The sequence below is a fragment of the Poecile atricapillus genome, chromosome 3 (genome assembly GCF_030490865.1).
Source record: "Poecile atricapillus isolate bPoeAtr1 chromosome 3, bPoeAtr1.hap1, whole genome shotgun sequence".
Taxonomy (NCBI): domain Eukaryota; kingdom Metazoa; phylum Chordata; class Aves; order Passeriformes; family Paridae; genus Poecile; species Poecile atricapillus.
Window position 1 is genome coordinate 58,651,022 of NC_081251.1, and position 25,401 is coordinate 58,676,422.

The window sequence follows — 25,401 nt, forward strand, 5'->3', positions numbered from 1 at the left end:
GTGTTTCTGAGCTGATGGCAGCTCCTAAGGGTTTGAAACAAACTGCCTTTTGCAAAGTGTTGGCAACTGAGACCTTGTTTTCAGGAAAGCTGCAAACCCCTTTACTCACAGACTTAGCTGCTTTAGAATTCTGCGCAGTGTTCTTGGGGTTGGAGACATTTCAGGACTGTCTGTCTCCTCCTTATCCTTAGCCCTTGGCAGGATCGATGGAGTGAGGATGCTGCCACATCAGAACATGAATCCAGTTTCTTAGTGGTTTTGATGATTTTTGTGGCATTTTGAGTCTCTTTCATGCTTGGGAATGGGGATCTCAGCATTCAAATAGAGAGCAAGAAAATAATATTTCCTCAAATAGTAAAGTTTTCCTCTTTTATGTGTTGATGATAAAGGAGTATTAAGGCATTTGTCATTTTGGCTGTGTATTTTCTTGTCTCTTCAAGAAGCTTTGAAGTTTGATTGATAATGATACATATTGTGAGTTAAGAAGAGTAAATCAGCAGTGATGACAACTACTTGTGGATGTCTGTCCATTTGGAGCTGCAGAGAGTGAGCTGATGTCTTTAACTAATTACTTCACCAAATACTATTCCTATGTCATTTTCAGCAGCTATGAACAGAAGAAAAACAAGCAATTTCTTAAGCTGCGTCTTGAATTTGGGCTGTATCCTGATTCAAATCAAAGTCAGACCCTAGGATGTGCCAAGAACTTCCACCTTTCTTCTGACTTCCTCCTTTCTTTTTTCCTCAAGAAAGTGAAGGCTGGAGGGGAGCGGTGGTAGATAGTGATCAAGGAGAAGCAACAAGCTTTGCTCTGGGAAGTGTCCACCAGAGTTTCCAGTTTGTGTCGGGGTCAAGTAAAAGTGTATTTTCCTCAGTTTTTGGGTTGAGTCAGCAGAGAAGATATGCCTGTGAGAGATACTAAAGAAACACTTGAAAACTGTATTTTGTGTTTGAGATCCTTGACATCTCAGCTGTTTGTGTTTTGTGGTTTGATGTATGTCCCAAAGGGCTGTTTGTGTCCTCTTCTGCTCTCTGTACTGAGCAACAGCTGATATGCCTATATTTAGCACTGATAAATACAAGTGCTTGTGTTTGTATGTGTGCCTATATGTACTTGCTTTCCCTGACATCTCCTTTGCTTCCTATTTAATTTATTCCCTTGTGTTTGCTCCCGCAGCTGGCAGATTTCCGAGAGGTGGTCTCGCGGATGCTGGGCCTCGACACTGCCAGCCTGGCTCTTCCTGACTATGAAATCATTACACGCCTTGATGGGCTGATTCACTCCCATCAGCACCACTTCTTCCCCTGTGTCTGCCTCAAAAACGTGGCAAGGACCCCAGAGGAACAGCAAAGGAACATCCAGCTTCTTCACTGAACGGAGACGGAACAAAGTGTAGAAAATAGAAATTTTCTATTTGCTTCCTTGCCTGCTGGACCTCCACAGAAAACATCTCTGTTTCTGTTCCCTACTCTAGAGACAACAACTAGGGCTGATTTTTAGAAGTTCAACAGAGAGACTGATAGGAATGGGTAGAGTAAATCCAGCAGCCTGGAGATGGCAAACAGAAAATCCCTGGGCAGCTTAATACTTCAATTATGAAAATGATGGGAAACACATCAATGATGCCCTCGAGTTTCAGTGCAGAGGCATTGAAGTCATGGGTCACCAAGGTCAGTTCACAGTTTTGAGAAGTTACTGGATGTCTGCTTCAGTGGCATTCCTTGTGTTTTACCTCTAGTTGAAGTAGGGCTCAAGTAGGGGCTGTCCTGCTGCTGTTCTTTTTGCCACCTGGGAACATATCTGCATTTTTGCACTTAAGGGCTTTAGACAATTGTCTGCAAGTTAGAGGATTATCTCAATTTTGGAACAAGAGTTTTTTTTTCTTCTGTTGGTTTCTTTTGTCTGCTTGTATGGCAAAACAAAAAATTACATTTTTGCAGCAAAGGCTCTCTCACAGGGTCCCATCACATGCCTCATATAGATATATTTGGTAAAATTGAGTGTTGGCCTTGGTCATGATATCTTGAAAATTTTGCTTCCAGCTGCTGTATTCCTTGGGCAATTAATCCACAGTGGCAATTCTTCTGAGTTAATGAAAAACTATTTTAGAATTCTTGTTCACTACAGAAAATAGTTGAACTACTTAAGTGTTTATTTTCAGAGAAGTGATGATGATGAGGTGTACAAAACTACCTCTTAGTCATAAAAACTGTTTTCTGAGTGTTGTTAAACTTAATGATTTTTTAAAAAGAAATATGGACAATAAATCTGTTTTAATAGCACATTCAAACTTCATTATGTGGTTTTAGTTTTCTCTTCCCATTATAAGTTTTGTATGGTTGTGTAGAACAGTAAAGACAACTTACATAATTGTGTCTGACCATTTGTGGGCTTTCTACAGTATCTCAGCAAACGATGACCCACCCAGTAAAACTGAACACACTATTTTAAGAAGAATTACACTTTTTCAAGTAAGAGTGGTAATTTCGATATCTGGCTGGGGACTCAAAACATGTTTTTATTTCATTTGCTTCTGAAGAATTGTTTCTCAGTGACTTGCTGTAAAATAAAAAAATAAACAATTAAGCTTTTTTGCACTCAAGCATTTTACAAATGACTGTAAAATCAGTCACTTGAGAAGACAGAAATATTTCTTGCATAAATTCTTACACTCCTCTGGCTAACTGGATTAAAATCAACTTAATTTTTTGTTTTATAATGTAACATTGTTTTGGGGAGGATGATTTCAAACTGAAAGAGAGCTGGTTGAGATTAGATATCGATAGAAAAAAAATTCTTTCTTGTGTGGGTAGTGAGGCACAGGTTGCACAGAGAAGTTGTGGATGCTCCATCCCTGGAAGTGTTCAAGGCTGGATGAAATGTAATTTTTAGGCATGATATGTTGATTGGGGATTTAGAGGGTAGAGAAGGATGCAATAATTTTCAATAATTTTCTAATTCTTTGTGAGATAATACAAGTAGTTTCACTTTGTATTTTGTTTGTTCTATAGACACTTTGATTTATTACTAAAGAACAAAACCCATCTTCTTCATCCACATTTTATAAATATAATATGAAACATGATTTACCACATTTTTAAAGTTAAGTAAATTGCATTACAAATTTAGGTCCACTCAACCCAGACAATGCATTCATAACATTAAAAAGTAGTCTCTGAGAGTGGCAATTATAAAGTAAGTTTGCATTGTGAAATGATTTCCTGATGTCTGCCAGAAGACTTGAAGTCTCCTGTCAGGCTCATTAGCCCTGTCCCCTGCCACCCTGTGATCAGCCCTGGCACCAGCAGTGAAGTTCCAGCCCCACAGAAGCCACCAGCATGGTTTTCTAAATTATTTAAAAGGAGGCAGATTTTCACATGAAGTTCACAGCAATGCTTGATTAGTGGCTTGCATATTAAGCCAGAAGAAAGAATAAAAGTTTTCTAATGCCTTTTTTTTTTTCTTTTTTTAGCACAGTAGATCTGCTGTAGTACATTTTCTGAAGTACTAATAATCACCGTGTTCACAAAGGATTATGACGATTATGACCTGAGAACTAATACTCCCTGTATTTGCTTTACTTTTGAAAGAGTACTGCCATATTTTTCCATTTAGCCAAAGCAAATAAATAAATAAGAAGCAATTTGTTTTGAACAAAGTTCAGGTGATTTTTATACAATTTAACTAAGCTTATATAATTTAAGTAAGCCCTGAAAAAACTGATTCTCAATTTTTTTTAAGGCTTGTTTCATACAGCATTGAAATAAATCTTTCTTCTGGGAGAAAAAGTTGAAGAGGCTTATGAATGCTTTCAACATTTGTTTCAAATGTTTTCTTTTTTAAACCAAGATGTGTTCAACACAAGACAGGCATTGCAAGTGTATATCCAGGTTGTGTCAGCAGACACCCTTCTTCCCCTGTGTTATTTTCACTAGGTTTGTCTATATTAATAAAAGGTGTGCAATTAAGAGTTTGCTATCTGTTCATAATAACTCTTTTATTGTGGTAAATGATTCTTGATCAGAATACATACTAAAATAATGTAAATAATGTAAAGAAGTGCTGTGTGTTAACTCACAGAACAGTACAGCTACAGAACTCCTTTTTTTCTCTCCAAATAACAGCTGAACCAGCTCCACTGAAGGTAACTTTGCTAAATGGTAAGGTAAAACTCAACAAATTAAAATGTTGCAATTGTAGATATTAAAGTGAAATCACATACATGTTATAAACACTGTAGTGATAAAACCACAAAGAGATAGAAAAATGAGTGTTAGTGTTAAGAGTTTATTGAAGTACGTGGAATGGAATTTTTGCCTGTGAATCGTATTATTGATAATACACTATTTGCAACACAGCAGAACCAAGCATCAGAATATTAATGTAGTAGAACCAGGATGCCTCAAAGAAATTAAGTGCAAAAGTATTCAATGTACTTTACTAAATTAGAACTAAGATGCATTGAGACAGATCACATTAAATTACTCTTTGACTTCTGTTGCTCTGTAGTTTATTATTGTATAAAGCAGTTTTCTTGCTTTTTCACATTTTCTGTGGATGTCCATCATCCACAATTTCCTACAGCTGTTCTGTTACTGGATTATTTTGCACATTATGATGGTGCAGGAGAGGGGAAATATGAATAACCCAGGTCATAATATATTTTAATTTAAAAAAATAGCAGATGAGGAATCAGGTACATTTAGTGAGAAAAAGTAATGTATTCTCCCAAATTTTTCATGTGAAACAGAAGTATTTTCCAAGAGTACAGATTCTGATTTTTTTCTCTTGACCATCTAATTGAAAAAGGGCAAGGAATGAAACAAAATGAAGTGAAACTCTCTAGGAGATCAGAGAAAAGGGATTTCTGATATCACTGAAGCATGCAAAACAAAATTAGTTAACTATGTGGAAACTAAAAAATGATAGCTTGCCAGAATAGAAACTGGAAAGCATGTTCAAAGATAATCCTTTTCAAATGGAAGACTTCAGATTTTTTTTTTTTTTTTTTTTTGGTCAAAACAAGTAAAAATCCTCTATGGCAACACTTCTTTTTATCTGGAAGGAGGATGAGTTTATTAGATTGCACTCATAATTAGTGAGGAGTAACTGAGTCAGAAAAGAAAAATCTACAAAACACAAAAATGTGTTTGAACAAAAAAGTTTACTTTTCTGTCAGTTTTAATGTCAGCAAATGACCCTTGAGACAATGAAGAACACTTATTTTCAGAGGACAACAAATAAAACAGTTATGTTATTTCATTTTTTCCCCTGTGACTACTTAAACTTTGGATAAGCAGGAGAAAAAACACAAGATTGTGAAGTATTGAGCCAGTGGGCTCCAAACAGGTCCCAGGTAGAGAGACCAAGTATCAGATGGCTTCTGGTAATGCTGGGAATGGGACTGGAGGGCAGGAAGCATCACCAAACTGGGAGCTGGATAGATTTTGGCCCCAGGTTTTGTTTACCTTTTATAATTTTTGTTATAAATCGGTGCTTTCATGGAATGATTTGGGCTTTTTTTTTTTTTTTTTTTTTTTAAGGAAATTAGTCAGTTAGTGTTAGTATGTTGGCTGGGGAGGATGAGCTTGGTTATAAACAAAACATTCAATTTTCTAATAATACTGTTTTTAAATAGGCCAGTGGATGCAATTTAATCTGAAAAAAAAATAAAATCTTGCCCACAAAACGCTGGGAGCTCTGATTACAAAACAAACACGCGATGGTACCCGTGGAATGCTGGAAGACCTTCCCCAGGGCTGGCAGCCACATGCCTGCAGAGCTGACTCAGCCCTTTCCCCCGCTGCTGATGGTTTTGTACCGAGAGGAAGAGCGCGGCTGCGGCAGCTCTGGGGGCTATGGCAGGGCATTAGGGGAGCCTTGCACACGGGGATGGAAATCTGGGCACACTCAAGAGGCACCTCTGGTCCCAACAGGGAGTGTCCACAGCCTGAAAACTCTTCTTTGGTTGATGGCTTGGGCCTCAGCTGGCGTGAAGTAAGGAACAGTATTTCTAGCACTATTTCACTGAGTATTTCAAAGTGTTTCCTCTGTGTACCCTTCATACTGCATTAACGATGTAAAAATGTTCAGTATGAGTTATAAAGAACCAGTATGAATTGATATGGTCAGCCACTCTGGCTGACTTCTTGCCCTTAGAGGAGGTCAGAGACCAACAGGCGTCCCAGAGGATTAGCTGAAAAACACGACTGGCAACAAGTCCCAGACCTTTATGTGAAGACATTTTTTTCTTGGCCTCTTCACGCTGCATTGGATTTGTTGTCGTTCACAGTATCTTTCTCACCTGGATCTTTCACAGATCACTTGCCTGCAGCAAAGTATCTGTGGTCAGCCCGGTTCTTCATCCAGCAAAGTTTCACATCTGTGCCTCCGTTTATGCACAAAGCCCCAGCGTCAACCGAGTTGTGTAAGTTTGCTGGAGAAATCTGTCCACACTTTTGCTCTGCTGCCGCTTTCCGTCCCTCAGACCTGTCAGCATCCTCCTGCACTTTATCTCTAGCCAGAGTGTGGTGGGACCTGGTGGGACCAGGGCGTGCGGCACTCGGCTGACATCGAGATACAGTTGAATCCCTCGTGTAAGCCTGCAGTGCCTTTTAGACGCTTCCTACCCCTTTTAAGCAGTTTTCTGGAGCTGCTGGGGCAGGGACAGTCGTGCTTGTGTGGGTGGGAGAAAAAGCTGAAAGGTTTTGGTCAGCCTGAAGTATCCTACCAAGTAGCAAGGCTGTGTAAGGCATACGGCCACAAGGGGACAGATATGTACTGTGGGATCTGTGGAGCTGCGGGAAGGAGAAACAACATGAGGCTAAAATGATGGCAGCAGACGAGCCAGGACAGGTGCAGATTCTTGTGAAGCAGACTGCAATGATTTTTATAGCAGAAGTACTATAACTATCAGTGTAGATGGATGGAATCCTGCAGATTATGGAGTAAAAGTCCCTAAGAGCTTTCCTTATAGATCAGTCCAAATCAGGCTGTGCAGAAAAGTGCTAGGCTAGTGCTGAGATTATTACATTGATGTTTAATATTTTTGATATAATTTGGTATTAGAGACATATAATATTTCCATGGTATTACTACAGCATATGACACCACTATGTAGTCCTGGCTGCCTTTGAAAAGATGGATTTGGAGCAGTGGAACAGAGTACAGGCGGCAGAAGTGGGGTGTGTCCAGAAGGAATGGAGAAGTAGTGTGGCTCATATAACACGTAGGGATCCGGATCTCCGAGTGTACTGATGACATTTAGCTGCTTGAGGGTTTGCGGAAGGAGGTGGGAACAGAGGGTATCTGAGACTCATCTCACAGAGTCATGGAGTTAAAATGGATTGATTCAAGTGGCTAAAAATTTGCCTGAAGACATTTTTCTGTATTTACTATTAGGAACTATTAATTTCAACAGTTCGAGACAGGAGGCCATGGAGAGTGTAGGAATCAAAAAGAATAAATATTTGAAAAAGCAACCAGTAAACAGACAGGGATTTAGACTAATGACCTAAGCAGAAAATAATGTCATGGGTTCAGAGCTGCACAGACTAATCCTCTGGTGATAAATCTTAACTGCAAGGCTTTATAAACTTTTCCTGACTTGTGGGTGAACTTCAGGATAGAAACAAGAGGAGCTAGTTGCCCTTGGAAATCTGCCGGTGATGTAGAGGGAAAAAGGAAGCTGGAACAGGAGGAAAGACTGGCTAAGTGTCTGAAGGCTGCTGCCAGCTGGTTTTTGAATCAACATAGGTAAGCTTCCTTTCAGTCTCATGAAGCTCTGCAAATGACAATGCCACAGTTTTTCACAACAGCGCTTTTATTCCTAAGTAGTGAGTGTTCAAATACTTTATGGTATTCTTTATACTGACTTCCTGGCCTAGTCAAAGAAGAGGTTGTATTTCTCAAAAAATGTTCTCTCTGTGGTTTTCCTAAGAAATTCTTGACTGGTTTGGAAGTTCAGTCTTACATGTATCTGTAGAAGTAGTATCATTGCCTGTAATGCAATGTGATGCTTTGCTTTTATTTACAGGAGGAGGGGAGTCTTCCTTGCCAGATGGCAGAATTTGTTTATTTATTTGAAAATTCAAGCCAAAATGATTCAGTCCTTCCTAAGAACCAGACTAATGGAAAACCTATAATTTGCCTATATCTATAAACAAAAAATGTGGCAATTTGAAGCAATTCAGGCCAGAGTCAAAACTAAATTTCTTTGTAACCAGTGTTCCTTTCCTCTGGACCAGAGCAAAGGTTGACACACCTTACTTCTCCCAGTGATATTTTCATTAAAAATAAACAGGAGTGGAAGGAGGGCTCCATCTCCAAGCCCAAGGAAAAGGAACAGACTCAGGAAGGAGCTAGTTATGGTGGGAAGGGAAGGGAAGGGAAGGGAAGGGAAGGGAAGGGAAGGGAAGGGAAGGGAAGGGAAGGGAAGGGAAGGGAAGGGAAGGGAAGGGAAGGGAAGGGAAGGGAAGGGAAGGGAAGGGAAGGGAAGGGAAGGGAAGGGAAGGGAAGGGAAGGGAAGGGAAGGGAAGGGAAGGGAAGGGAAGGGAAGGGAAGGGAAGGGAAGGGAAGGGAAGGGAAGGGAAGGGAAGTTCAGTGGGAGACATATAGTAAAGGTGTGCTGTAAGATAAAAAAAGAAAGGGAGAGGTGTGAGTAGCTGAGTAGGGATTTGTGAACTAGTGTTTGGGAGAGCTGATGATTGGGAAGCAAGGAGGAGGTGGTGGTGAGGATGGGAGCATTTCAGAACTTCCTGCTCATAGACCAGGATGAAGTACAGGGGAGAAGCCAAGGGCAAAAGGTCGACTCTGTTGGGTGCAGTAATGGGAAACCCAGGAGAAGCATGAGAAATCAGTATTTGCATCTACAAATGAAGCAGGAAGAGTGGGAGGAAGCAAGGTAATGTAGGATGGAATCAACTGTACAAAATGTTCTCAGCATTTCATGGCAGCAGGAGATGGGACATCTCAGCAGTCCCACAATGAAGTGAAGTAACTTGCTGAAAAATGCAGTAAAGTACAAGGCAGAAGGATCACTGTATCCTCTCATTCTGTCCTGGTGCCGAGCTGCACATCTGTGTTGCAGCTGGACCTGGTACTTCCCTGCTTTTCCTGGGCTCATTTCTCAGCTGCATTTCCTGACAAAATATGAATCTTCCTGCAGTACACTAAACCCTCCAATTTAACAGTTGCTAAAGGAAAAAGCATTTCAGCTCAGTTGCAGCTTGAATACCATCACTTAAACTTCAGGCTGTTTTATAGACCATATAGAAAGTGGGTTGGAATCATGCAGGAATCACATTAAATGGTTTTAAGACTGCTTTCACACTCCCTTGTGAAACATATGAATGTCATTGCCACAAATATTTCTAAATGATCATAAATATAGGGTGTTTTTGGCATTAGTAGGCTCAGAGAAATTACAAATAAAACCAGGAAGTGACAGGAAAGAGGAAACTCCCATGTGTGGGGTGGTCCTTTCTGGAGCAATCTATTATAACTTACACCAGGGGACATTGAAATTATAATTAAGAGTAGTCAAAATATCAGAATCCCAGATCTTCTAATTACCACAGAATATATTTGCCTCTCCTGGAAGCTCACCATAATTTTTCAGATGGGCATGGTGGTTTTAGTTCCACATGATAAGCAGGAGATCTAAAAAATATTGCAAAACTTTCAGCTTCAATTTAAAGAAGAGGATACATATTTCACACCAAAATATGTCTATAAAAAAAAGCAAGAGTTGTAAAAGCCCCAAAGTATCAGCCAGCAGGAGCCAAGTGCTGTGAGGGGGTGGAAATGATTGGTCTGAGGGATCAGGATGCTGGTGTCACAGAGGTGTGCAGTGAGGGAATGGGACCAAATTGCAAACTGGTAAAGAGCTTCTCGTGTAGAAGATTCACCCAAATTACTCAAGTCTTCATGTAGGTATAATGTGTATTCCTTATACACATCCAGACACCTGACAGTGTTTGTCTTTTAGTATGTAGCAACTCCCAGTCATGAGTCTGTGGTGTGCCTTCATCAAATAAGATAAAGTGATGTTTGCCATATTGATATTTGCCATTGCCTCAGTTATAGGCAGTTCACAAGTAAGGTCAATTACATGTTGTTTGATTATTCTTGAAATCCAGCTAAAATGCCTGCTTGAAACAAATGACACCTTTTCCGGGTATTATGGTGCCTTGTAGTGCTTCATCCCTGCACTGAAGGCAATTCATTTAGTAAGTGTCAATTCTTGTTTCTCTAGTAGTAGAGCAATGGTAACAGCTTGCAAAAAAAGATTGGTAAAGAGCACATGGGTAGGTCAGGAACACACAGGCAAAAAAGGAGGGGCTTATTTGCTGAAATAAGGTAAATAAGGCTGGGAAAATCTGACAAACTCGTGGCAGTACCTGTGATCAAGGTTTGACAGGACTATCTGTGGGACAATCATATGTGCACGAGTCTGGAGAGAATCCGATCACTCCTGTCACAAGGAAGGGACAGGAATAGATGGATTTCAGGTTTTTTTTTTTCCCATCCAGAAGCACATAATTATGTATCAGAGATCTATCCAAGGTTGGTAATATTTTCAACAACATAAATAGCTATAGCAGTATTTTGCCATCCTGTTTCTATCCTCAGCTTTGGAGTTAGAAGCTATAGTTAAGTATTTATATTTGTTTTTAAAGCCTTATCCATAACAGAGTAACACTGTAGCCTTTTAAAGAGCAATAAAAAAGGCTGAAAATTTAAAATTTAAGGAAATTATATTCTATGAAAAGATGAATACTTTGCTTTCTGTGGAATTTCTTATTTAACTGCTTCTAAGTGTCCTTTCCTCTGCTCAGAAGCCTATGTAGTCCAAATTAGATGGTATAAAAAATGCCTTAAGTTTTCAAGAGCAGTTTTTTTGACACATTACATTATATGTGTACTTGTATGTTTTAGTCTGTTGCTAAATACTAGCAGGAAACTAAAATGGGTACTTACTGCAGATGTATTTTATTGGCTACGCTAGTGTGAAGTGTTATGGCAAAGCAGGGAAACATACTACTAAGGTAAGAAATGATGAAGAAAGGTGAATGCCAGTGCATAATATAATTTAGAAGTTGGCTTTATATGAAAAAGCCTGAGAACTCTTGCCTGATATGTTTTCAGAGATGATGCACACATTTGTGGCAATTTGCAAATAAAAGGCCCCAGATAACAGGTTAAAGTCAGCATAGTGCTTTTATTTGTGAAGCAGGCAGAAATTGTCAGTGACAGAATATAAATTTGGAAAAACTGATGGGAAGATTTTGTGTAAACATGGAATAGCCTAAAGAGTTGGGACACAAAATGCCACCAGTGCTGCTGCTCTCATGCAGCGAGACTCGGAGCCTGCTGCTGAGCAGTCTTGTGTCAGTACTCACCAGGATGCTCTGTCAGGGCTTCAAAAAGTTGACAAACTAATTCAATCAGTTGGTTGCTATCACAGAACAGAAGAATCAACACCTTGCACATGACATATCAAACAGCTGCCTTTCCTGATGTGATTTGCTTTAGGTCATGTCAGATGCAAAGAAGCAAATCCAGCATCGTTAGCCAGCTGCTGCTGCCCGCTCCATGCAAGAGCTTCTGAATAGCAACATCCTGAAGAGCTGAACACATCCAAGCCCAAAAGGACCAGAATTTGCCCTGTTAGGGCCAGGTGAGTTTAACCCATTAAGAACATTATACTGTGTTTGGTATCACTAAGAAGAGTCCTATTGTGGAATCTTGTTCCTTATGCTAAGAAAATGTGGCCGTTTAGAAGAACAGCCCAGTTATTAATGGAGTAGAAATTTTCTTTGAGTACCCTGAAAGCTTAAGTCCCCATTGGAAGCTACTCATTCTTTTTATAGCCTTTAAATAGTACAAATTTTCTCAACACAATTATTGATTCAAATTTTCTTTCATTTTATTGATAGTGATTTAGCTAAATAGCAAGATAAAGAGGCTTGAGACAAACAACAATACAACAACAAAAGAGTACAGAACTGAAAGAGGGCTTGATATTCTATTAACCAATTAACATTTTTTTCTGGGGCCAAGAAATACACATTTGCCTTTAACAGAATGACCGACCAAATTGCTGTCAGTCAGCCAATCTGATAAAGGTCAACTACTGAAAACCCTGTCTGTCAGTACACAAACCGAGTGACCTGGGCAGTCAGAAGTTAATTTGTTGTTTTGAAAGAAAAGTACACTATTTTCATAGATGCATCTGTTCTGCATCAATTACAAAACCTTTAAAGAAGTTTCATGGTGGAAATAACATTATCGACTTTCCTAATTATACTCCTTGTTCATTGGGGCTTATTTGGGTATCTTGACAACACAAACTGGGTTTAAATGAAATGATACATTTTAAGTCCTTTAAAATGTTGTTTACTTTTATTTTAGTCAAACAACTCTTCTTAACAGTTCTGGCTGAATAAAACTGGCAGGGGTGGAAAAGAGGAATACAGCCACTATTCCTAAGACAGACAATTATTTTGTGTAGAGATTCACATTTTAGATTGTAGAACAAAACCTTAACTGTTGTTTATCTATTTTCAAATTATCTGACTATGAAAAGATTTTAAGCAGGCTTTACTCTATCTATAGAGTGCTGGCCTGGCAAACCTGGCTGTGAGACCTGGCAGTGGAGCTGACTGCTGCTCTCTCATGGCTCACCGAAGGAAAGGGCCAGGACTGGAAACTTGTAGAGTAACTTTCCTATGTGAAGAAGTTTGCACAGGAAAAGTTTATCAGTTACTACAAAGAAATTCCCTTATGTTCTTGGTTAGGAGTTGATTAATTTATTGCAGTCTTGTTTACATCCCTTCTAAAAAAAAGAATTAAAAAAGATGTCATCCTCTAAATGTGGTTGCCTGGAAGACCATTGGCTGGACACATGCTTAACTTTGGAGCTGGCCTGAATAGTTGCATCACCACACTGATCTAAATCTCTCTCTGCCATGTCTGCCCAGAGCAAGTATTTTGAGTGTTGCAGCATTCCTCATGCCAGGGAACAAATAGCATTTCAAAGTGCAGGTAACTTTTGGTTTTGTAGAAATTTCAGGAACTCACATCTGACAGTAAAACTATCATGCAAATTAGATGTTCTGTCTTAATAGGTAAATTATGTACTTATTATTTTAACATCCCTTTTTCTTTTCGAAAGTACCAGACATGTACATTTTTTATTTGGAAGAGGGAAGCTGCTCTCCCTGCTAAGCTGCAGGTGTCTTAGCCACTTAGCTCTTTTGTCCTCTCACTTGCCTCAGTTCTGTCGTCTGTTATCTGCAGTCACTTCTTTCATAAGGGTGATGGTTTTTTTACATCTGTGTTCTACCTTTCAAAAAAAGGAAGCTTAAATTTTAAGAATTTTAAGAATTAAGATTTACTCTGACTTGAATGTAGGATATAATGATTTCTTAATAGAAATGGGAATAGCTTGTTACAGAATAAACTACATAAATATTATGTAAAAGTACTGCACAGAAATCCTCAATCATAATGCTGAATATATCTGCTTATATGATTCCAGTAAAGAAGTGATTACTGAAAATGGCTGCTAATTCTTCTGTTGCTCAGATGGTGCCAGTTTCAGAAGCTAGAAAACACAAATTTATTGTTGTTTGTTAAATCCTGATTTTATCCTTGTGTTACTGTGTATTTCTGTTCCCTCATTAAGCTGGAGACGAGCAGAACTATTTCTGGTTTATGTGCTTATTTGAGCAGAATCATCACTAGTGTCAGCATTACGGTAGAGAAGAAGTTGATGCCCACAGGCTGCCATACAAGCACGAGGGTATTTTCCCCCAGTTTACACAGTACCACTGTGCAGTGAGTGCACAGAGGAGCACGTACGCACGTGTTAGCAGTGGACGTTTGTTGGCACTGAGAAGCACGTGGCACATCTTAGGAGACACTGGCTTCTCTAAAGTGGTTTGAAATAAATCAAGGTGGCAGTATTTTGGAGCCTGATGCCCAGCTAGTTTTAGCTATAACATCAATCTCTTTCTTTCAGTGTGCCTGGAGGATGTCTGTCAGCTTGCCCTCTCCCGGCTTTCCACAGTCTGACAGACCTCTGGGGGTTTGTGCCATCATTCTTTCTTTCCCATCTTCTTCCTTAGTGTCACCAGAAGGATATGGGGACAGAAGTTGAATGTTGGCACCGTGATTCCTGTCCCACGAGGACTCACCCCAAGTGGCTGTGAAGGGAGGGCTCATTCTCCATGATCCCTCTAGAAGTTACTTCCTCCGACCAACACATCTTTCCAATTGCAAGGGTATCTCCCTCACCAATCCTAGAGGCTCAGGAACACACAGCCTTTCCAAAAAATCCTGAAGTGAGGAAGGAAAACCAGCAACTGCACAGAAAGATTAGCCTGATTTCTGATTTCCTTCTGAGCAAGAATGCTTAAGAGTGATGATGGCTGTTGCACTAAACTATAGATTTTCAGTCATAATCTTGGAGTGGTGAGCCTAGTCTAAATAGTTCTCAAGAAAGTGTTAAAAATAGAGGAAGGTACACTTCAGCTACTCTTCTTCATTCCCTGCTGAATTTACCTTGCTTTGAGCAGATATTAGATACCATCTTGATTAAATGGAATTGCTATTTCTTGCTCTTTGTTTTTCACAGAACTAAATCTATTTTTTTTCCCCAAAAGGAGGAACAAAGCACAGTAAGGAATTAAACATATTACTTTAAGAACTTTGTAAAAGGGACATGTATTAGGTCATTTGGCCCAACAGTAATATCTTGATAATAGAAATGTTTATCAACATGTAAGTGCAATAGAAATGTTTCTATTAAATGTATAAGAAATAGTAAATGTAGATGTATTTTTGTTGCACATTAAAGGATTTCTCTTCCAAAGCAGTTTTTCCTTGAAACTGTAGAAAGTGTAGTACATCCATTTTTATGAATTGATTTGATCATTGCCATTTGTATCATCAACACCTGTTACTCAAGAGGAGCAAAATGAAACTAGCAGACAGCAGAGAAGCCAGAAGAAAATGAGGTTTTAAAAGTCTATCTGAATCTTATTTACACTTTGCAATGTAGGTGTTGAAATCTATTTCTTAACCAGTATATTTTAAAATCAAACTGTGCTCCTTTTTTAAGATTTGTGTTACTTTTCTGCTTCACAGACCTTCGGAGTCTTTCTTAGAAGCGAACTTAAATTGCTTCAGGAAACATGAGGCTTCAGAAATGGAAACACCATGTGACAGTGGGGACGGGCTGGCCAAGGAGAGCTCATCGTTTCCAGGGTCACTTTGCAGAAACCCCATATTTCTTAGTGTTGGTATGAAAAGGAGAAACAATAAAATATGTGTTTTCAAGGGGGAAAGAAATTGTGCTAAACTGTCTCAGTCCACCTCTGCCAGCCACTTTATGCTCCCTTTCAATGTATAGTTAGCTCTCAATTATATTTTTGTTTAACTCAAATTGCCAAAATAACCCCTTGTTTGAAACTGTTTCTACATATAAAGATTTATAGTGCTGGGAACAAAAATTATCATCTGGATTTCATTAAGATTTTCCTGGCAAGTAATTAATGCTGAAAGCATGTTTTGATCAAGCATCTCCAATAGCAGCAATGGTAAGTGAGTTAAAAGCATCTAGCATTAGAGAAATAGGTCTACATGGGCTCTGAAAGTTTTTGCTAGTTTTCCCAGCCCTCAGCAAACGGTGGTGCTAGTACCTTATTTTTCATTCCCTGTGTTTCCTCATTTCATGGTCATATCAGCCTCTTGGTGACTGCCAATGAGCGGATCTCATCATAGCTGAAAATTCAGGAACATGTGCAAAGAAGCCACCCAAATGGACAAGAAATTTGAATATTCTCTCTCCTGGCTTTTTGCTTTAGAATGAGAAGACTGCAGGTATGAATCTGTCAAAGTAGGTAATTAATAATTTTTTTGGTTTGTTCCTGTTTTGATTTATATCTGTTGTGACTTAATTGCATGTCTCTATTTACATGTACAGTAAGTCAATGTAGGTTTTTCTGTGTTATACCTGTTGTGCATTTTTGTGTTCTAGACTATGAGAGCAGGACTCTGTCTCAGCCTGCTTTTGGGAGAATTGGCTTTTGGAGCAATAATCAGTAAGATGTGGGATGCCCTTTTCCCAAAGCAGAAATGACAGCTTATCTACTGTACTCCAAAGAAAATACATTGTGTACAGCTCCCTGTGAAGTTCCATGTTGCAGAAATGCAGAAATACCCATTGGCACCAAAACAGTGTTTTACATTGTGCACAGGGCTGGGGAGGTACCTGTGAGATAACCTTACCCTTAGTACTGCATAATAACTCTTGTCTGTATTCAGTGGGGCTATCGACTGTATCGGAAACTATCAGCTACAGGTGTACATTTGGAGAAATTTCCAGAAAGTACTGATAACTTAGAACATATAGTGTAGCAGCAAGTGCACAACTCCTGCTAATTTCACCCATTGAAAATTACAAGCTGGAAAAGCCGTTATGAGTTGTTTTGAGAGGTCCGTGTTTTATCATCAGCTTGGAATTGTGCTTCTGGCTGTTAGTCACTGGGCTGCCAAAATTCAAGTGGCTTGAAGTGTGAGAGCTACTGGACCTGCAGGGCAATAACAAGAAGGAGGTTATTTTATGGCTGATCTCCCTGCATGTGTCGTGTGTTTCCCTCTGATAAGGTGGCTCTATCAGCCCCACCTATTAAAGTTGTCTGACACTTCCCATTACAGACTTTATTTTCAGATGATTATAATGTAACCAAACTATAACTGTCTGAGTTGAAATCTGACTTCTTGTACTGGTGTGCTGAAGTGCTTCATGTGGAAATTAATCAAAAGAAGTTCCCCAGGTTTGGGGTTTCTTTTAATAAGACTAGAGAAATTGTTTTGCACAGTGAAGATAATCTGCTCCTTGTGGAACTCTAAATGTAGTTGTGTGATCTTTGATCCGCAGGTCATGATTTCATGATCTCATTAGTGTGGGGAGAGTCAGTGTACGCTTTGTATTAATGTAGAAAATGTGGAGACTAATGGATTTTTTCACATATACTGTGTGGGCAGCCAAAGGTATTTTCAAGTCCTGTTTGGCTCTCATTTCTTGCCTGAGTGCATCTGTGTTTTCTGAGTGGAGGCTTGACACTTGGAAGAGAAGTGGCTATTGGCTAAAGGACAGCTCTTATCTCAGTGAAATCAGACCAAATCTGGCAAAGCTGTAAGCTGCTTAAAGAACACATAATTCCAATATGCTCATGCTTGCTGGGTGTTTTCAGCCTTATTCCCTATAGTTTATCTCTGTGTGCCCAGGCTGGGACAGTTCAGGCTCAGCAGATGTCTCCTGTAACCGAAGTTCTCAAACTGCTGCTGGCTACACTGGCCCTGGACATCATTAAAAATATCAGGGGCTCTTTCTCTTCATTTCAATGCTTGATAGAATTATAATATAAAATTATGAAATTAAAAAGAATAACAAAGGAGACCTTGATCCAGTGACCAAAACAAGAGACTAGGACAAGGGATCTGGCTGTAGGAAGACCACAGAATACAGGGAGTGGGGGCCTATGGGGCAGTGAAAACAGTGTTTGGGTTACTCTGCTGGGTAAAAACAACCAGGATTTAGTAGTCTGGATCAGCTGGACAAAGAGATTAGGGCAACAAATGAGGAAGGGAGTTAAGGGTAAGCCAGAGGTTATTTTACCAGCCTTGAATAGAAGAAATGGGGCTGGTGGGCCATATAGCCAAAGCAGGTGTTTCCTGAGGGAGGGACTGGAAAAGTGAAGAAAAAAGTTCCACTGTAGTGTCTATGAGAAGATGAACTTCAGTCAGAAGGCTAAGCAGTAAACACTAACATCAGCTCTGAAAGACAAAATGGGAAGACATGTGAGAGGAGGCATCAGCCTGAGAAAGGAGAAAATAAGAGAAGGGACAGGAGATGGTTTTGTGGATTTTGTGGTTCTAGTTATTCTCTTTAATTGAGAGATCAGAACAATGTAACATTAGTGAAAGAATGTTGCTTTGTTTTTCAGACCAAAACAACTGTACACAACACCTATTCTAGAGTGCATTTTCAATTCTGCAGTGCCAAAAACTCAGAATGAATGGATTCCAGAAATAAAATATTCCATGCAACCTTAATTTTGTCCTTGTTTATTTACAGCTGAATAATGTTTCCCTTTGCCTAACACATATACAAAATAGGGGGGTTGAACAGTCTGTGAAAGTTCATGTCAGTTTTTTTAATAACGAAGGGTTTTGATAGCAAAGGATTTTAATAAATGTAATACACTAGCTGGCACCAGGCCCCCCTGAGCTAAACAGTATGCAATATTGTAAAACAATATTGGTTTAAATTGTTAAATTTAAAGAATTTAAAGAAAGAAATAATGAAAGAAATTAAAGAAATAATTTTTAACCTGAACTATTCTGCTGGAACCAAGAGCAAAACCTATTTTAAAGTGTATGCAGCAAAGTGGCAATGGAAATCTACAAACAGAAACAATAAAAATAACTAGGCTAAGCTTTGATGTTCCTTTACAAGTTTGCAGCTCTTGCTGTCCAGCAATGTTATGACATTTATGCAGAGCAGATGATGCTGGATCAGGACCCAAGAATGAGAACAAGGGCCGCTAAACTGCCTGTGTAGGTACTACCTGAAGGTGTGTAAAGGCTGTGCATAGCTTCCATGTGAATTTGAATCACTGCCTTGAAGTCTGATGAGTACTTCTTTCACCACAAGATCAGTGCTTAATTAAAATTATGCACATTAAAATATGGTGCTTTTCCTCCCCGTCACAATATTGGCAGGTGTGCATATAGCTTTATTTTACTTTGAATCTGCTTGGAAGAATGAAGGGTTTTGTGTATCTAACCTTTTCCAAATTTGTTTCTGTTTGAAGATTTTGCCTGCTTAATGAGCAGTAAATGAGCTCCCTAATGGAACAAACCGTTCATGTATTCCAATATTCTTTACCAGATGCTGTCAGCTTGCACCCAGAGAGGGTGAGCACCTAAATTAAGTGCCTGTTAGGGATGGTCTCTGGTTGTCTGCTCAACCAGAAAGGATTAAATTAAATTAATTAAAACCCAGGAAAGGGTTTAATTTGTGGTTTAGGACCCACCTCTAGTTACCCACTAGTTACAGGTGACACTAATATGTGATGTGCATATCTGGAATAAAGTTACATTGTCAAATTAAAGTTCAGCAGTGTGATGTCTTTTGGCTGTCATCTGTTACTGCCTAGAGTCAGTCTTGTTCATGCTCACCAGGGCAGAGCTGCCATGAGAAGCCTTTAATAATGAGCCTTCCTTTCATCAGATGCAACAGAGGGCCCACATACTTCTTCTTGCAAAATTCTTCAGAGCAAATTCTGCCACAAGCAGATGGGAGGTGTGTGATTTTGTAATTTACAAAGTGGATGGTTTTAATTTTGGAGAATAAGCTCAAGTTTGAATTCCCATTAGGTCATGGCAATTGCAATGGTAAGAAGGGAGAGACAACAACGGAAAAATATCTTTTAATTGGAACAAAGTTGTGATTATGCCTGTTCCTAAGAACAAATTCTATTTTCTCTGTGCTGATAGCCCCTAGCTACACTTAGCAATTTGGAAATTTTTAATTCAGAGTAAGAGTTTCGATTCTGTTATTTCCCTTCTTTGTATGCCTTAAACAGACAAAATCAGCAATAAGTGAATAAGCAAGATTTAACTTTTTCCAACCAAGTAACATACAAATGAAACCATATGACTACAAACAATAGCTCTTGTGTCCCATTCCTGCTATTTGTAGGTCCCTATATTGTTCCTTTGGCTAGCTACCAGAACTCATAAAATGCTTTTAGGCAGCTGTGTCCCATTAAAGCCACATGTTACGTTACATCAATAAGGAACCATAGAAGTGCAGAGCTGACAGGGATTTTAGAAGACTGCTTTTTTATCTTCACGGACTGGGAAAGGATCAAGCATGCCACCCTGGAAGATATTAAAAGCTCTCAGAGGAGCAGATTCCAGAACTCTTCAGACTGTTTTGGCATTTCTTTTCTCTGACTGTTAGATAACTCTTTGTAATATCCAGCCTTAGTATTTTGCATTTTTTTCCTCATGGTGGACACTGTAAGCTGTGGATTACCATCCTTTTATAGAGCTCTATTACTTATTGTAAGATCACTGCCATACCTGCTCTCAGCCTCCACTTCAGAGAAAAGAAATCCAATTAGCACAGTCTTTTTTTTACCTTTTCATCACCTTTTCTGTTTAAATCCTCTAATACTGTTACACTTCTCTGGATTCTGATTTGTTTAATTTTTTCTTGGGAATGGATGAAATTAATTTTTCATCTGAGGACCCTTCAGTGGCCAAAATAGAAATCAATGGTTTCTGTGGATACATGTGATGTATTTGCTGCCTAGTCAAAAATTTTTTCTATTGTGTTTGTGCATTTGATTATATTCTATAATATTTTTATAATGTGAAATTAATATAAAACATAGAAATGAATATCTGCCCCTTGGATATTGCCTAAACAGAAGAACACATAGGTGTGAGTATAAAAAGAACCATCTCTTTTTTTTTTTTTTTTCAGTATTTTTTATAAAAACAAATTATGCAATTGCACAACCATTCTATTCTGTGCAAGCTTTATTCAAACAAAGGACAGCATTTCAGAATTATGTGTAGCTGTGATATACATATCATACAGGTAGGTTCTAATCTGTTCTTCCAAATTTTCTTTGCAAAATTTGGATACAATGACAGAGGAAGAGAAGGAGGGAAGAAAGGAAGGGAAATGAAATAAGATGCTGCTAGAGTAAAAAAATTTTGAAATACTGAAAACTGAAAAGAATTATTAATTTAATATTTCCTTCTTCGCTAGTTAAGATCCTTTACAATCTGTCAAGTGCCTATACCTTTGTGTAAAAATTACTTGTTGAAAAGTAAAACAGCATTAAGGTAAACCCTAAATGAAGGCTGGAAGTTGAAACAAGTTTCTAAAAAAACTCTCACAAAATCCAACCCCTTTACCTAACAAATCATGTCTGGCTGGTGCGCCAGTGGAAGACATCAGATCTGCAGTAAGGTCAATGGCACGCAGCATTACCAAAAAGAGACATCTGTGTTTCAGACCTTGGAAAACAGATAGCACTTTAAAGCATTTGTCTGCACTCCTTAAGCTTGTTCATGGGCATGGAGGAGTTGCACACAAACATTCTTTGAAAAAATACAGACAAAGTAATTTTTGTGTCAGTGAAAACTTAGAGAGGGCAGTAAATCATTCAGAAGAGCAGCCTTTTTTTCTGCCTAGCATAAAGGACGAACAGATTAGGCTTGCCATACAGCACAAGGTAGAATGCTCAGACAGAATTTGTAGAAAAGAGTTTTTTTTTAAATTCAGGACAAAAGGCAGAGCTCAGGATGTCTATTCTTTAGCAATCAGATAAGAGGAAGATTGATCATCATTATATGAAGGTTGGGAAGCTTTCTAATTTAGGATTTAAGATACTAGAAATAGCAAAGTTGTTCTTCAGACTTCAGTGCAAGTTGTGTTTTAATCCTCCCTGTGTTTTAATTGTCCCAGAATTCTTTGGTTTAGGAGTAATGTAGTACTTTTGTAAGCTAAACAAAAAGTAAAGAGATGAAAACCTACTTCAGATGGCATATTTTCCATAAGTTTGTTTTAAAGTTGGTTTTTTTTTTTTCTCTTCCAAAGGGGAATTTTTCTTGCCAATATCTTTATGACAAAAAATGGTTCCCGCAAATTCATATAATGCCTCCATATCCTAAAGCCCTTAAGAGAATATTGCCCCATTATAGAAGTCCATGCTGCATTTTTTCAGTTTGTTGCTACACATTTCAAAAGATCAAATAATTTCCCTCAAAAGCTCACAGCTCATCAGCAGAGCAGTGCTCGAGCTGTAGAGAAGGCACTCAGGCCACGCAATGAAACCATCTTCTTACTGTCCACCCCTTGATTTAGCAATTCTTGGGCTAGCGAATTTCTGAAAGGGCTCACAGGAGCATGGATATTCAGCTGGTCCAAAAGATACACCCTCCACAAGGTATTCCACTTATACCTCAGTGGCTGGCCCTCCCCTCCTCCCATTGCTCCATGTGCCAGGGCACCCTACGCAGGGTGCAGCCAGTGCTGTCAGGCACACACTGTCCCCCCTAGATGTAGTATGGGATCCTGTCCTGGTTTTTGCTTCTTTCCCTTGTTTCTTTTCCTCCCCTATTGTATACTACTGGGAACATTGACAGAGTTTGTGGTGAGTCAGTGGTAACCATGGACAAGCTGGCCTGAATCATCTATAAACTAAAGATGAATGGAAGGTGACTGGAGAATTAAACAGACTTTTTCCAGCAAGAGGTTAGTATGTCAAGAGGTTAGTGCATGGCTCGTGGGGTCCAAGGAAGAACATCATTATGCAGTGGGAGAACTGTAGTGTTCAATTTACTTATATCCATTGACACATGGCTTAAAGAATTTTTTTTTTTTTAATAGGGTTGGAGGGCATTAATGCAATAACTAAACAAGCATGCTGTCTGTTTTGTCTTGTGGATATTAAGTAAGACATGTCTTACCTTATTATGTTATTATTGAATTCTCTGTTCTTTGCAAATGTTAAATGGTCAAGCAATGCAGCTATAGATAACTTCACTGAATTTGGCAATGCTGCTATCCAGGCCAGCTGGAATTAATTTTCAGGTTATGATTTTTGTAAGAAATCAAGTGCTGTTCGTACTGTCACATGGTAATTCACTTCTTTCACTAATTTGATAATTATTTTTTTGGACAGGGCTATGGATTTCTGGTGAGCTTTTTCTTTTATAATTTAATACTCCTTGATTCACATAAACTTATTTATAGTAAATAATTTTTAGCATTTGTTCCATTTGTTGTTCAACAATGAAGATAAATTTACAGGAAGATTACCAGAAATACCTTCTTGCCTTTTTTCTTTTTTTTTTTTTTTTTTTTTTTTGGAAAAAAACCAATTCACTTCTTTTTATCCTTTCTTCCAGTATCTCCCTAAATACTTATAAATTTTTAAAAAGATTGGCAGCTCTTCACAAGATAATGCTCAGAATTGCTATGGGGTTCATTCTCAGCACTTATGTATAGATGCACAATTCCACTTACCTCCTGCTCTCCAGCAGGCTTTTCTTTCTAATTGCAGAGCCAGAGAACAAAAGCATCTGTAGTCTTGTGGAAAAGAAGTGGTCCTGTGTTCTTGGGGAAGCTGAGGTCCAATGTGAGCTTTGGGATGGATCGATGCACCCGATTTCTGCAGGTTTAGCTGCCTTGCTGGTAGCAGTCATTATCCCAGGGGCTGTAGGAAAAGGCCAGAAGCACATGTAGGAAATCCATGCTGTTCAGATGGGTGAGTTGAAGAGCAAGCTTGGCTGTGGTACTGGACTCTTTAAAACCAGGTGCTCAGGTAGAGCTGGTGACAGAAATCATGCAGGGTGGCTCAAACATTTTCCGTCACAATCTGGGATAAAGCCTTGTCTTCAGCCACAGCTGACCTACATTCCTAGGTACTTTGTGCTGGCCTTCAGTAATAACATCTGAGAAGAGATCCAAATATGTTTAATGACCAACCTTTAAATCCTCTGCAAATGTTGTCCTCTGAGATTTTGCTTCCCCCCCTCTGATTAATAGGTGTGATCAGATCATTGCAAAATGCCCAGTTCACTGTGGAAATTTTATGAGAAGCGCCAAGAAGTACTAAGTGTCTTTTGGAACTGCTCTGCTGCTAGAATAGCAAGCCAAAAATTGCTTTGGCTGCCTCAAATAGTGTCCTATAATAATCTATCAAGGTATAATCCATCAGTTCTTTGGTGTTGTTTAATGTTACCCTCAACAAATAATGGATTTGGAAATTCTTTGTCGTTACCAGTTATGCAAGCACTGCACTCTGCTTTTTCTCTAGGCCGTTCTTTTCTTCCCAATTATCAATTTTATCATCTCCAGTTACATTTGGAAAGCAAGCAAAAGTAAATGTTCTTAAATCTGGCAATAATCTGTAAGCTTTCCCCTGCGATCTTAACTTTTTTTGCACTTCTCTGCACTTCCCTCTTCATGCAATTAATTCTTTCCTCTTTGTTATTATTTTCTACTGCTCCTGGGAAGAGTGGAAGGAAAGGGAGGAGCGCAGAACAAACCCCATTTTTTTTTCTATTTCAGCTCATTCCCCTTTCCGCTTAGTCTAAAATCCTGTTGCATTTCTCACAGATGTTTGGCCATTATCTTAAAGTAAACAGAATTCTTTTCATCGTTTTCATTTCTCTTCCTTTTCCTCTTCCTTGTCCCTGTGTCACCCTTACTATTTTTTTTGACACAGCGGAGAAAACTCTAATCCTTCCTATTGCTCAGGCCTGGTTTTCAGCTTTGCTTTGGACATCCTTCCTGTATGCAGTTCAATGCTGAATCACTAATTAAAATTAAGCCCTTTAAGTAAAATTGAAATTAATAAAAAGCCAATTAAGTAAATTTAAATTAATCTCCAAGTTTATTCAGGCTCTTTTATTAGATGGTACTGCACCCACAGTAAATTTTTAAGCAGCTCATATTTTGTGTTTTCTCCCCATTGAGGGTTTCAAACCCATGCAAGAGTAATTCCTTGTTCACAGTGAAATCCAGAAAAGCTCTCTACTACAGTGCTTTGGGATCTGTATTGGAATGCCCAGCCTCTGGGATGTTAGCCCAAATGTGACAACAAGCAAGTGCAGAATCACTGCACAGTCACGGAATTAGAAGACAAAACTTCTGGGTTTGGGCATCACAGGTTCAAGAGGTCTGGACTACCTGTCTTGCCAAGCGGGTACGATCATAAAATCATTTAAGTTGGAAAAGACCTCTGAGTGCAATCATTAACTCAGCACTTTCCAGTCCACCACTAAACCACGTCCCTAAAGGCCAGATCTATGTGTTTTTAAAATACCTCCAGGGATAGTGACTCACCAGTAACTTCCCTGTGCAGCCTGTTCCAACGCTTCTTTAGTGAAGAAATTTTTCCTGATATCCAATTTAAACCTCCTCTGAAGCAACTTAGGCCATTTCCTCTTGTCCTATCACTCGGTACTTGGGAGAACAGACTGACCACGTACTTGGCTACAATCTCCTTTCAGGTAGTGGTAGTGGCCCCACCTGAGGCTCCTTTTCTCCAGGTTAAACAACCCCAGCTCTCGCAGCTGCCTCTCAGAAGACTCAGGTTCCACACCCTTCACCAGTTCCAATGCCATTCTCAGGACTTGCTCCAGCACTTCAATGTCTTTCTGGAAGTGAGTGGCTCAGAACTGGACATGAACTTGAGGTGTGGATGTGGAGAACAGATGTGGCGGATCTGGAAGGAAGATAGGACTTCTGGCAAGTGTCAGACTTGGAGAGTATGAATTGTGCTCAGCTACCTCAG

General features: G+C 39.1%; 1 protein-coding gene and 1 long non-coding RNA gene across 7 annotated transcripts in view; both read left to right on the plus strand.

The window, feature by feature from the left end:
- The window catches only part of ARMT1 (acidic residue methyltransferase 1), a 52,510-nt gene extending 48,113 nt beyond the window's left edge, over nucleotides 1–4,397 (plus strand). For 4 of the 6 annotated variants that reach the window (XM_058836943.1, XM_058836941.1, XM_058836939.1 and 1 more), the window contains one exon: nucleotides 1,178–4,397. In XM_058836943.1, the coding sequence (XP_058692926.1) occupies nucleotides 1,178–1,375 (198 nt within the window). In that variant the 3' untranslated portion in view covers nucleotides 1,376–4,397. The remainder of the gene's footprint in view (nucleotides 1–1,177) is intronic. The other 2 variants (XM_058836937.1, XM_058836938.1) reach the window with 2 other exon arrangements.
- Nucleotides 4,398–7,287: 2,890 nt separating this feature from the next.
- On the plus strand, nucleotides 7,288–18,127 carry LOC131577336 (uncharacterized). The gene is made up of 5 exons (XR_009277196.1): nucleotides 7,288–7,756; nucleotides 11,537–11,681; nucleotides 15,155–15,309; nucleotides 15,754–15,889; nucleotides 18,019–18,127. It is a non-coding gene; the product is annotated as an uncharacterized LOC131577336 (long non-coding RNA).
- The last annotated feature ends 7,274 nt before the right edge of the window (nucleotides 18,128–25,401 follow it).